This window comes from Poecilia mexicana, unplaced genomic scaffold, assembly GCF_051168715.1.
Source record: "Poecilia mexicana isolate PSO_F unplaced genomic scaffold, ASM5116871v1 scaffold_13, whole genome shotgun sequence".
Classification (NCBI taxonomy): Eukaryota; Metazoa; Chordata; class Actinopteri; order Cyprinodontiformes; family Poeciliidae; genus Poecilia; species Poecilia mexicana.
In genome coordinates this window covers 20,297,626-20,310,392 of record NW_028263382.1, presented here as the reverse complement: position 1 = coordinate 20,310,392, position 12,767 = coordinate 20,297,626, and the positions used below count along the sequence as shown (strand labels likewise).

The following is a 12,767-nucleotide window of genomic DNA, read 5'->3' as shown; positions in this document are numbered from 1 at the left end:
AGAGGACGGCAATGACAACTGCTGGCTAGATTTATTTATTTTGTCTCTTTAGATAATAACTCTAACCCCAACCCTTGGATATGAATGATCTGGATTAATCTGGAGTTGAACTTGTCAAATAGTTGATATTAAATTATCCAATTAGCTTAAAGCTTAATGTTTGTCAATAAAACAAAAACAAATGCAGCTTGTAAATAGCTTCAAGTAAGTAAGTAACTTATGGTTACATTATTCAAACATTTGTAAAAGTCAGCATTCCAAAGTACTTAGTAGTAGGCCATATTTGCAACACTTCTGTTATTCTCCTCCGTGCTTATGTCACCGTGCTTTCTGATTGGCTTACTTGTCAAAAAGCCATAGACATAATATAAGATATATATAATATAATTCTTATATTATGTCTATGCAAAAAGCTGCATTCTCGTTTGGGATGCCACACAATTCAAAATATTGTCCAAAAGGAAAAATCTGGACCAAAAATCCTGCCGTGTGGACTAGGTTTAAAGGTCCTGGAGTTCTGCTTGGGTTGCTACGTCAGAAAACGGGCTCTGCTGGGGTTGCTAGGTAATTAATGTCTAGGTAATGGCGTAGTTTTCCTTTATTGCAACTATCTGGAGATTTTTGAAACGGCGCCTTTCCACGCAGCAAAAAAAAAAAAAAAAAACTTAAACCTGGGTGTGTTTTTCTAAGGGCTTGGGTTGTTTTTAGAAGCAGTTGAGAATGGAAGAATGGAAATGGAACTTGCAAAATGTAAATTTTGCACACACCTTTAAACTCAGTTAGAATAGGACTGGTTGTAATTTGTGCTATAATTGGCTTCTGCTTTATCGGATTAATTTGGGTATTTGTGAGGATGAATTGAGTGTGTTCGTCCCATAAAGTAGATGACATCAGTTGTAAATTAGCATTATAAAGTAAACTGAAATGATTAGATTTTTATCATTTACTTTTATATATATATATATATATATATATATATATATATATATATATATATATATATATATATATAATTATTATTTAAAATTACGTAGTGACCAAAATACTTCTATTAATAGTTTCTCTTTGCTGTGATGACTGTGTGTTGACTGCAGCTGTTGAAGTCATATTATGGGTGGGACAGCGGGGTAGGCACTAGACTAAGGGTGTAAACGCCTTCCTCATCCCATTAAGGCTGTGTGCCGACTCAGTCCACACAAATACACTTGACTGACTGACAAGGTAAGACACGACTAAAACTTTGTGTGTGACTAAAAATGACACAAGTAACCACTTGTGTCATTTTTGGCCACACACCAAAAATTAGATGTGTTGTTTTTTTGTTTTTTTTTACTTTTCTAAGTTGCTTGCCTTTATAATGAATGCATGCGTCTGAACATCTGTGCGCAGAGTCCCACTCTCTTGCATTCTCCCCTCCCTTCCCCAAGAGCTTGTGCACATCCAGTAACCTGAACTGTCACGCACTCGGAGTTCACCGATATTTGAAGATTATAGACGATGCAGAAATAGCAACACACTTGCAGCTTGATCAGTATTTTTTTTTTTTTTTTTTTTTTTTTGTCGGCTGCGCGCCTGTCACAAGCAGCGCTCGTGCCACTCACGGCATTCAGCGCCTGACCACCTTGCACGTGGCACGGAGACTGTGAAAGTGATACTTGATTTGAAACTGTGCGATCATGTTAGCTTTACTCAAAAAATAAGAGACATAGACAGATGTGTGCGGTGTGTTCCAGAATCAGCGTGTGGTGGGAAGTTAACATCTGCTGATCATGTTATATGAAGTGCTTGTGAACTCTCACCAAAAGAACTTGCTTGGGCTACACGCACAAGGTTGGAAGTTGTTTTGCTGCAGCTGCAAGGGAACCAGACTGTCTCACCCATGTTTTGGATTCCTTACCTTGGTATAAAACTCATGTGTTGTCTCTGCCTGGGAGAGCTTTTCACACAGAACTCCTTCATTATTGATTGTCCTACAAACTCTCTGTATTGTGCACAATATATGAATAAACCTGATTGAGTGATTTCACCTGACAGTGCTTGGTAATGTTTTTTTTTTTCCACAACAAGCTATTCAAAGCATAATATATTTTAACTCTATTAGTTTCTATTTAAAGTTAATAGCGTATGTTGTGAGTCAAGTGATGTTTTTTTTTTTATTTATTTATTTTTTTACAAATTTCACATGACAAACATAGACTTAATGTGCCAAGAAAAAAGATATAGAATAGAAATAAATAAAAACAACTAGATATAGAGAGATATGGATATTTAAACAGCACACAAAATAAGATCCCATTAAATCAGACAATGAAAGAAGTGGATATAGTTGAATAGTAAGGTGGATAAAATCAAGTAAAAGCACCGTTTATTAAAAGTGTTAATTCTTAAATGAATAATAATGGCTATCTGTTCCTTTGCTTTGTCCTTCTCAGATTTCCCATGGCAGACTTTCAGCCTTTGCTTCTGCTGCTTCTCATCCTGACAGCATCATTTGCCAATGAAAATGAACCTATAATCACCACCAAATATGGAAAAGTTCGAGGGAATGTTTTTAATGTGCTAGATGGTCAACTTCAAGCATTTCGTGGAATTCCGTATGCAAAGCCGCCTTCTGAAAATCGAAGATTCAAACCTCCAGAGCCAATGGATAAATGGAACAATGTGAGAAATGCCCAATCTTTACCAAATTCCTGCTACCAGTTGCGAGATGACATGTTTACAGGTATGATTCAATGCTACACAAATCAAGATATTTCAAAATAAGTTTAATTCACCTATATTATCATTAAAAACTTGTCATATTATGATGTAAGTTCTGTCCTTTGCATTGACTAAATTTAGGAGAATAAAACAAAAGTGAAAAACAACAAAAAGATGATCTGCTGTTGTTGCAAGGTGGATGTGGGGGATATTTGTAGAATTGAGGCAGCAAAACTGAAGTGGCCAGATATAAATGCAGCAGTTCAACCCACTGCATTTGTAATTTCTGATGATTTAGTTTATCACCTGCCTTGTTGGATTCTGCTACATTCTCATTTTCCCTCTCAAGTTACAGGAAGAAATCACTGTATTTTATTTGTCCTTTCCATGCTAAATATGATTTTTTTTTTTTTTCAAATTAAAACTTACATGTTACAAAATCCCTATTCCGGTTCAATATTGCTCACTACCTATGTGTTTATGTTATTTGGAGGGACTATTAAGATATGATTGCTATTGATCTTATGGTGAACAAATTGACTTAATATTGGTGTTGGGCCATTTTCTCTTGTCGTTTATCTATTCACTTAAATTTAACGCTTATGGGTCATTAGAACACATCACATTCACTAATGTCGATATTGTTGAATAATTAATTTTATCACACTGTGATAAAGAGTTGTAGTACACTGAGAAAATGCTGGCTAATGTTATAACAGCAAGATAAATGCCAGTTACCATGGCAACCAGTGAACATTTAAAGGCCGGCCGACCTTTGCTGCAGTCAAGCTGAGCGAGCATCCACTGTGTTTACAAACAAATAATCCCTCCATAGGAACTGCTTGATCTCTTTGTAAACACTGGACTAGGTAGGTAAGTTAGTAAGATATGGATACAGCATTTACCAATCATGCTTATCCATGAAATGTGCTGACTAAAATTAGTATCCCATTGAACTTTATAAAGCTATCATAATACTTATAAACCTTCTACTTAGGGATGAACAGCCCAACACTAAACTAAAAATTTTGGTGCTTAAATAAGTGAAAAAGCAGCCAATGGCCAATGAAAAGCTTTTAAAGATGTTCAGATAATCTACAGGAATTATGCACAACTCTGAAAACTTGTAAAAAGCTCTCTTCCACCACATGCCTTGTTCCTGGCTTGTCAATAATCAAGAAATGATGGAGTGACTCATAACTTTGCACAGTATTTGTCATAAATGGTCTTTAACATGAAGATGATAAAATAAGAGCTAGTTCAGCATATCTAGTCTGTGAAGTGCTTGTGATAAAGACTAAGGATTCATTTGGCTCAAACGTTTTATTAATCTTACAGCGGCTGTAACTAAACTTTATTGTTAATAACAATGTGATATTGTTGCAGGGTTTGAAGGTGCGGAGATGTGGAATCCAAACACCCCTGTGAGTGAGGACTGTCTGTACTTGAATGTTTGGGCCCCTCTGTTCAAGACCCCCACACCCAGACCAGAAGATCGTGTTCCTGTATTAGTTTGGATATATGGAGGTGCCTTTATGTCAGGAACATCCACCCTGGATGTCTACCAAGGCCACTTCTTGTGTAAATCTCAGAATGTTGTTGTGGTATCTATAAATTACAGGTGAGAAAACATTTCAATTGAAACCACTAGTGTACCCAATCCCAGTTCTGGCCACACGGCTTTCTGTATGTTTGGCTGTTTCTGTTCAAAAACATTTAATCAAGTTTTCATTGTTTTCAAAGAAAAAGATTATGTCAACAGAATCAAGTTTTCCACAACTCTTTTCTGACTCATTTGTTCAGACATGAGTGTCATCTGGAACATGGAAGCTAAAAGTGAGAACAAAAGACCAGGATTGGAGAAACTCTGTTACAAAGTCCACAATAGGCATCTCATACATCTGTTTGACTGAACTGGTTATCTCAAATACTATGAGAGCCAGTTCAATATTCATCTTGGAAACATTAATATAAACATGTTCATGTTCACTCCCTACAGCCAGAAGAAGGCAAATCACTAAAAATTCACAAGATGAACTACCGTATTTTCGGACTATAAGCCGTGTTGTGGATTTTTTCTTCAACCACCAGGGGGCTCTTTAGCAGGAAATGAATCATCGGAAGTCAAAATTGGAATTAAAAGAAGAAAGTGCTAATTTTAGTTTAGAATAAGTACATGCTAGCAGCAGGCACGACAGAGAAATGTCTTCAAACTCACACCTGCTCATCATGGAAACCACACAAAGAAGTTCAAATGATGCCGCTTTTAAGTTGAGGAGTATCGATCTGGCAGTACAGGAGGGAAATAGAACCGCTGCACGTAAACTCGACGTGAACGAATCCATGGTTCGGCGTTGGAGACGAAGGCTGCTTCCTTAATAGCAGATTTATTAAGGACACTCCCTCTGCTGTGTCCTTGTGGAAAACCGAGAGCAGCGGAGATACCAGCAGCCCATAGCCTGGTGAGGCTTATATACGTTTCCAGTCTTTTTTTTTTTTTTTTTTTTTTTTTTTTGTAGGTGCGGCTTATAGTAAGGTGCGCTCTATAGTCCGGAAATTACGGTAGTTTGTATTTATCTATCTGAATATACTGCCAAAGTCTGCTTATTAAAAAGAGAGTATCAGTTTAATATCATAATAGTATTATATTCATCAAATCTCATTATACAATTTGAATTGAATCGCTTTACATATTTTGTCATCATTTTTCTTGTTATTTTTATATTTTCTATAAAGTTTCCTTTACATCACTTTATCTTCAAAAATGATAACAATGGTCAGTTTGAACACAAGGTGGAAGTGACAGCAAAATATGTTGAGTACAGGACTGACATATGTTGAATGCTTTTAATATTTCTTTTCTTGGTTGTGGTCATGATTTTTAGACTGGGGCCACTTGGCTTTCTGGCTATTCCTGACAACAACAACATCCGGGGAAATCAAGGCCTACTGGATCAGCGTTTGGCACTTAAATGGGTGGTGGATAACATTGCTGCCTTTGGAGGTGATCCTACTAAGGTAAAATAATATTGTCCTTATTTTTCCTAAAATCAAAGAGTAATATTGAATGAATTAATGTAAATGTACTGGCATTTACTTTTGTTCCCAGATAACAATATTTGGGGAGAGTGCTGGGGCAGCATCTGTGGGGTTCCACATGGTCTCTCCAGGCAGCCAGGGCCTCTTTCAAAGGGCTGTGATGCAGAGCGGCGCCCCTAATGCAGCATGGGCCATAGCGAATAAAACTCAGATATATGACAGGTATGTGTACTTGGTATTGAGCTACTTGATCCTGGATATTCTGTGTAGATCTAAACTGGCTGACTTACATTAATATTATCAAGTAAAATAATTGCTTATTTTAGTATCCTTTAAATTTAAGAAACACTAAAGGACAGCATCCTTTCTTCATCAGTTACTGTTAGATTTGTAGTCTTAAATAAAAACCTAAATGAAAATTATCGGTATCAGTATTGGTGTCAGCGATACTGACCTTGTATGTACTTGATATCAGATTGACTCCAAAAAATGCATTATCACACAGCGGTAATCCACTCAAACTTTTAATCCGCCATGGAAGATCAAAAGTTTACAGCAGCAACGCAAACTTTTTCATTTGACAATAACAAACTGTAAAAAGCTCCAAAGCTCACCTACTTGCACTGAAAAATGACTCCATTCAGTGTCATTTAACTCAGAGGATCAAACCCAATTTTCATAATTTCAATCTTATATTGTTTAAAGCTAAATGATGAAATTTGAACCACTTTATTGTCTAAAATAGCTTGACCCACTTTAAAAAAAATGATGGGATACCTCAATTTGACGTAAATATTTTTTTTTGTCACATATAATGTAAATGTGCTTCTCTGTGCCCATTTATTGAATTAATTCAAATATTAGTATTAACAGCCACCTTGTTCAGATTGGCACTTCACTCTATGGTTGATTACAGTGCAGGCCATTTCCATTAATCCTCAAATCCATGCCATGTGCTGCATTACACATGGCATGGACAAATACACATTTTTAAAAATAAAAAAGAACCTCATCTTAATAAGTGAGAATGTAAATGCATTCTAAACTAAATGCAAGAAATGAATAATAATCATGATCTAACTAAATTAACCAAGGACAGGCTGATCTAAAGTTCAGTCAAAATAAGCAATAACAAATACTAAACACAGATAACGAATTATCAAAACAATAAATACAGAAAAAACACCAAGACAACCAAAGATCAGGACACCCAGGACTTATGTTTTTCATGTTAGTCTTTGTCCCTTTTTTTGTGTGTGTTTTCAATAAATGTTCAGTATTATTTACTTTACATAGTACTGTCATTCCTCCTTGGTGCTAACTAATTGCTTTATTGAACTTCTTTCCCAACAAACAGATCCTTAAAACTAGCAAAATTGTTAGGCTGCCCGGTGGATCATCCTGCCCGTCTGGAGTATTGTTTGCTGAATGCCGATCCTAAAAAGATGTTTCTGAAGCAATCTGAAAATCTTGTACCTCCTTCAATTTTGTCCTTGCCATTTGTCCCACATATTGATGGAGACTTCCTACCATCTGACATACAAGTAAGTCTCTATGTGTTTGCATAAGTGATTTCTTCAAATGTTTTACACATTACTTACAATATTTGAATTATATTGAATGCTATGTTAAACTACCATTTGAAAAAAAAAAAACTTCTTGCTAAACAACAGCAAACCTTGTTTCATTGACCAAGGACCTCTAATGTTCTCCTCTCTTATGGAATTGCACACATTCAAAGGGAAATTAAAATCTTTTATCTCCAGTACAACATTTTTTATTTATTTATTTTTTAATATTAAGATTTTGTGATAAATTCTTTTAGGTTTTCCACCGAATGGCACCATAAACTTGTGGTCCCAGAAATGTCTTAATTTGGATATGGACAGACAACATTTTGCTCATATTGAACCAGTAGTTATGTGGTTATTGTCTGTTAATGTTCTACTCCAGTAGTCCTCAAACTACGGCCCGCGGGCCAGATCTGGCCCGCCTCTACATTTGCTCCCGCCCCCTGAACAATACCAGAGAGCATTTAGATTTTTTTTTCATATACCGTATTTTCCGGACTACAAGCCGCTACTTTTTTCCTAAGCTTTGAACCATGCGATTTATAGCCCGGTGCGACTTATATGTGAATTTTCCTTCAACCACCAGGGGGCTCTTTAGCAGGAAGTGAATAAATCAAAGTCAAAATTGGAAATAAAAAAAAAGAAGCACCCATTAAAATGGAATTAGGTTTTAATAGGGAATTGAAATTTGAGAATATTGTTGATCAGTTAATAAGCATTGAGGGGAAAAGAAGATTTTTTGTTTTTTTAAATAATGCTGGATTTTTATGAGAATTTGAGGTATAGATATTAGGATCCAGTGGATGGCAGTTGTGCAACAATAATGGATGCAAGCTGCCATTGGAATCTAAAGAAGAAGAAGAAGAAAGCCCCCATTTTCATTTAGCACAGCAGACACGAAGGATCAGCACTTTTACTGTTACAGTTACCGTTCGGAAACTTCCGTGATCATTTCAGTTAAATCTAAACTTGGTAACTTTTTCTTTTTCAACCGTAATAAATGTGATATTCAATTGATCTGTTATGACTCAAATTTTGGGTGTCCGCCCCCCTCTGCTGCTGCTGCTGCATCTTAGGTTTTTTGTGGTTTCCTAGAGATATCTGCAGCTTATAGTCCGGAAAATACGTCATAAATGGTGTTATTTCCTGGATTTTTTCTGTGAAGAACCCAGAGAGGGTCATTTGATTGTGCTTTCTGGAAAACAATACATTTTTACATTTAGGCACTCCTGCAATCGTCACACTTTGTCTGTTACAAACTGACTCCGGCCCTCCACCAGAGAAGGAAAAAGTTATGTGGCCCTCACAGGAAAAAGTTTGGGGACCCTTGTTCTACTCGCTATGAAAGTGACGTTCATTGCCAATAAACTATGCAATTCAACATAATTTCTAAAACGATCTTAGAGACCTATGTGTAACTAAAACATTTGACTTGACAATGAATACCTAACAATAATCATATCATTTTTCATCTGCAGACGTTGCTTAAAAGCTCTACTCTTCCCAAAAAAGAGCTGTTGATCGGCTTGAATAAAGATGAAGGAACCTTCTTTCTTTTTTATGGAATGCCTGGTTTCACTCGCGAGGGTGAAAGTTTCATCACCAGGAAGAACTTTATGGATGGTTTACCACGAGTGACAAATTTAAGTGAGATTGTTAGAGAAACCGTTATTTCTCACTACACTGATTGGCGAGATGAATTCAATACGAAGACCAACCGTGATGAAATGGCTAGGATGGTTGGAGATGTGATGTTTAATTGTCCTGTAGTGGACTTTGCTACCAGGTAAGTTCCAGATATCAGGTTACCTTATTTTCTGCACTATAAGGCACACCTAAAAACCTCCAATTTCCTCAAAAGCCGACAGTGCGCCTTATGATCCGGCGCGCCTTATATATGGACCAATATTGAGCCACAACAGGTCTAGCAACTAGGTAAGCAGCCGCCGACTTCATTTTCGCCCGTAGAAGAAGAAGCGCGCGGTGCATGCTGGGATAGTTGTCAGAACGTGGTTTGTTAATAAAATTTGACAGACCTACTGTCTATAATCAGGTCATCTGCAGGTCATTTAGCACCACGTTCTCCGCGAACATGCTGTGCGCGAACGGAGAAGGGTGACCACCGCCTGGCCACGCCCCAGCCCAGTCGCGGAAGGCTCTCCTCACAGATCCGGAGTCGGACTGTTTTGTTGATATTCTTTATGTCAACAAAGTGGCTTTAGACATTCATCCAGGGTGCTTCGACTAGGGTTACCAAGGGACCAGCCCCTATACATTTAAAGCCGGGGGGCCGGGGGAGGAGAGACAGAGACTGTGGTGGCAGCGTGTCGGTTGGTCTGTGTTACCCAGAAAGCAGTTGGGCACAATATTGCAACACCAACACCGTGAGTGAAACAATGACTGGGGCAGCCTACTATATAAAGTACTCGGGGACCAACTTTTTATTATTACACATCCGCATCTGTAGAGTACGGAACAAATCGCGTCCCGTTCAATACGGGACGGTTCCGTATTTAAGGGACGGGTGGCAACCCTATCTGTACTGTCTATTCTATGTGCCTTATATATGAAAAAAGTTTTAAAATAGGCCATTAATTGAAGGTGCGCCTTATAGTGTGGAAAATAGGGTGATAAATACTTTTATATAGAAAAAACATCCTCTGTTCTAACTGGTGTACATATGTTTGATCAAACACAGGTAAACTTTCCAAAATAATAAAAAGAAATACATAATTTTTCCTACACTTCAAAATTATGTACTTATTGCATAAGTCCATCACATAAAATCCCAATGACATACAGTCATATTCAATAAATCTAAATGTGCATTTTATTGAGGCTTGTTTTTCAGATTAGAAAAGCCTTTTGAAAATAACTTTTAAGCAGTTATTAACATACCTTTCTTTACGCCACATGTTTTGTTTAATTGGTCTGATGTAACATTCTAATCCTTTATGTCATTTCATGATCTGTGAGCAAAAATCATCACAATTACCAGAAATAAGGGATTAAAACATCAGTAGTTACTCTAATGTTTCACTTGATGAATTTTTAACACATTTCAGTAACACTGACACTTTTTAAAATGTCTGTGCAAATAAGGTTGTCTTTGTAATTGGCCAAATTAAAAAAAAAAAAAAAAAAAAAAAATTGAAGGTGGTAACAATACATTATGGGGAATGAATTTTTTCTTATCTTTAGAAAAATATCAAGAATACAAAAAAAAAAAAAAACTGTTCTGGTTAGTTACGGTGCAGAACAACTCTAGTTGTCAAACCTTTAATTATTTGATGTTATCAATGTGTTTCAAGACCAAAAATAAATAATGGATTTTTTAGATGCTGCTTTTAACAAAATCATAATATATATTTATACAGCTACTATACAGTTCATGATATTAAAAAAAAAAACTAAAATAAAATTGGAGGTGGCTCAATACTTTTCTTTTAGTATCAAGACTTACATGTGGCTGTAATAGTGAGATGTGGTCCTATTTTAGACAAAAGGGTTTCAAATGTCAGAGTTCTGTTTGGGGCTTCATCTGCACTGAAATAAATAGGTCACCTGAACTTTGGCAACATTTCTAAGGAAATGCAAATGTGATGTTTTCATTGTGATGTATTTATTGGCTTTTCATTATTTTTTTTAGGTATGCAGAACGTGGTGGTAAGACCTTTTTTTATTTGTTTGACCACGTGTCATCCAAAAATCCCTGGCCAAAATGGGCGGGTGCTATGCATGGCTACGAGATAGAATTTGTCTTTGGGATGCCTCTGAATCCTGTCTTGAAGTACCAACAGGATGAAATTGCTTTGGCCAACAAGACTATGCAGCACTATGGCGACTTTGCCCGGACTGGGTAGGCTAAATAGATTCTCAGTCAGTCATGCAGGGATTGTGAGAAACCTAAAAACTTTTGTTTCACTTTTTCAGAAATCCAAAGTTTAAAGGAGGTGATTGGCCGTTGTTTAAACCGAACACTCAGGAGTATCTCAGTTTGAATGACGACAGTACAGGAGTAAAGAAGATGTTTAAAGCTAATGAGTGTCATCTGTGGAACAATTTGTTTCCTAAATTTCAGAACATGTCAGGTGAGACACACACTAACAAATCCCTCTACACAGTCTGACACAAATGTAAACGTTAGGTTTTATATAAAGCATCTCTAGTCGGACAGTTTTAGTTAATATCTCGAAAAGAAATGTTTTGCCTGTTGAGATTAGCCATTTTGGTTTGCTCTAAGTTTTTAAACAAAAATTTAACTCAAAGAGGAAATTAAAGCTTGTAACTGAAACCATTCTTTGTGAACGATTACTTAATCCCACACACAATCTCTTTGCTCTTTGTCTTTCACAGATATCCTGAGGCGTTGCAGTTCAAGTGGGATTGTTCAATACAATTGGGTGTTTCTTCTTATTTTGTTAGTTATCAGTTTAGCCCATTAACTGATCTCCTGCTCTCTGTTTAGTTCATGTGTTTAATGTGTAACAGGTGGGTGCCTACTTTTCTTAAATATGTTAAATATTAACAGAGCACCACCTGAAGGTTATAGGTCGATTCTTGGGGCCCTATAGCCTGTTTTACTGAAGGGTCCACTGAAAAGCATAGTTTGGAAAAAGGCCCTTTAGAATGTGTGTACAAAATATATATTCTTACACTATTTGAACAACTTGCTTCCTCTGCTGATTAGGAATAGTTGTTTAAGTGGTTTATCATTAAAACAAGTTTGTGCTATGTGCTCTTTACTCCTTTTTTAGCATTTGTTATAAACACACAAGAAGTCACTTGTTCTTGCTTGACCTTTTTACACCTTATTATTAAATACAAATGTGAAAATGGGGAAATAGCAACAGAAAAAGGTCCAGTAGCCTCTCTTTTACTTTTGTTTATAAGCTATATTTGCAAGACCTAGTTCTAACCTTGTGGTTTGTTTATCATTGCTACAGCAGCTCCATAGCATCTGTCTACCAAGAAGGCTATCAGTTACAAAGTTCACTGAAGTGTGACGTCACGTGAGAACTTTTATTATTAAGCCATCAAAAGCTTACAAAACTATTACATCGTCCTCAGGGCTTTCAGATATTGTATCAAAGCATAGTAACAACTTCACAGTTTCTGAGTTTCAAAAAATTAAATCTCAGGGGTTCGAGCTTACTAGCTCTGACAATCTACTATCCAGTCTTGAAGCAAACAGACACAACTCTGGTCATCTGAACTAAACTCTAACATGAAAACTGACTCGGTGTCCTCAATGTTAGATTCTGAAGAATATGCTGCCCTTCTATTATTGTTACTATTTTAGGTGCTATTGTCCATAGAAAAAAACAATAAAGTGATTGTCTACTAATCAGTGTTAATATACAGATTAAAATTCAGGTTTTGAAATCCTGTAAAAAATATTAAAAGGGAAAAACATGCATGAGGGTGAATGCATTTTTATCTGCTCTGTACAACAAC

The 12,767-nt window shown here is 36.5% G+C and overlaps 1 protein-coding gene across 1 annotated transcript; it reads left to right on the top strand.

Annotated features, from left to right (window-relative positions):
* Nucleotides 1-1,127: 1,127 nt before the first annotated feature.
* LOC106909853 (cholinesterase-like) lies at nucleotides 1,128-12,044 on the top strand. The gene is made up of 10 exons (XM_088011853.1): nucleotides 1,128-1,221; nucleotides 2,433-2,722; nucleotides 4,087-4,321; nucleotides 5,586-5,718; nucleotides 5,810-5,961; nucleotides 7,097-7,283; nucleotides 8,789-9,096; nucleotides 10,960-11,169; nucleotides 11,244-11,401; nucleotides 11,667-12,044. The coding sequence occupies exons 2-10, from the start codon at nucleotides 2,440-2,442 to the stop codon at nucleotides 11,753-11,755; spliced, it is 1,755 nt and encodes a 584-aa protein (XP_087867979.1). The 5' UTR covers nucleotides 1,128-1,221; nucleotides 2,433-2,439; the 3' UTR covers nucleotides 11,756-12,044.
* The last annotated feature ends 723 nt before the right edge of the window (nucleotides 12,045-12,767 follow it).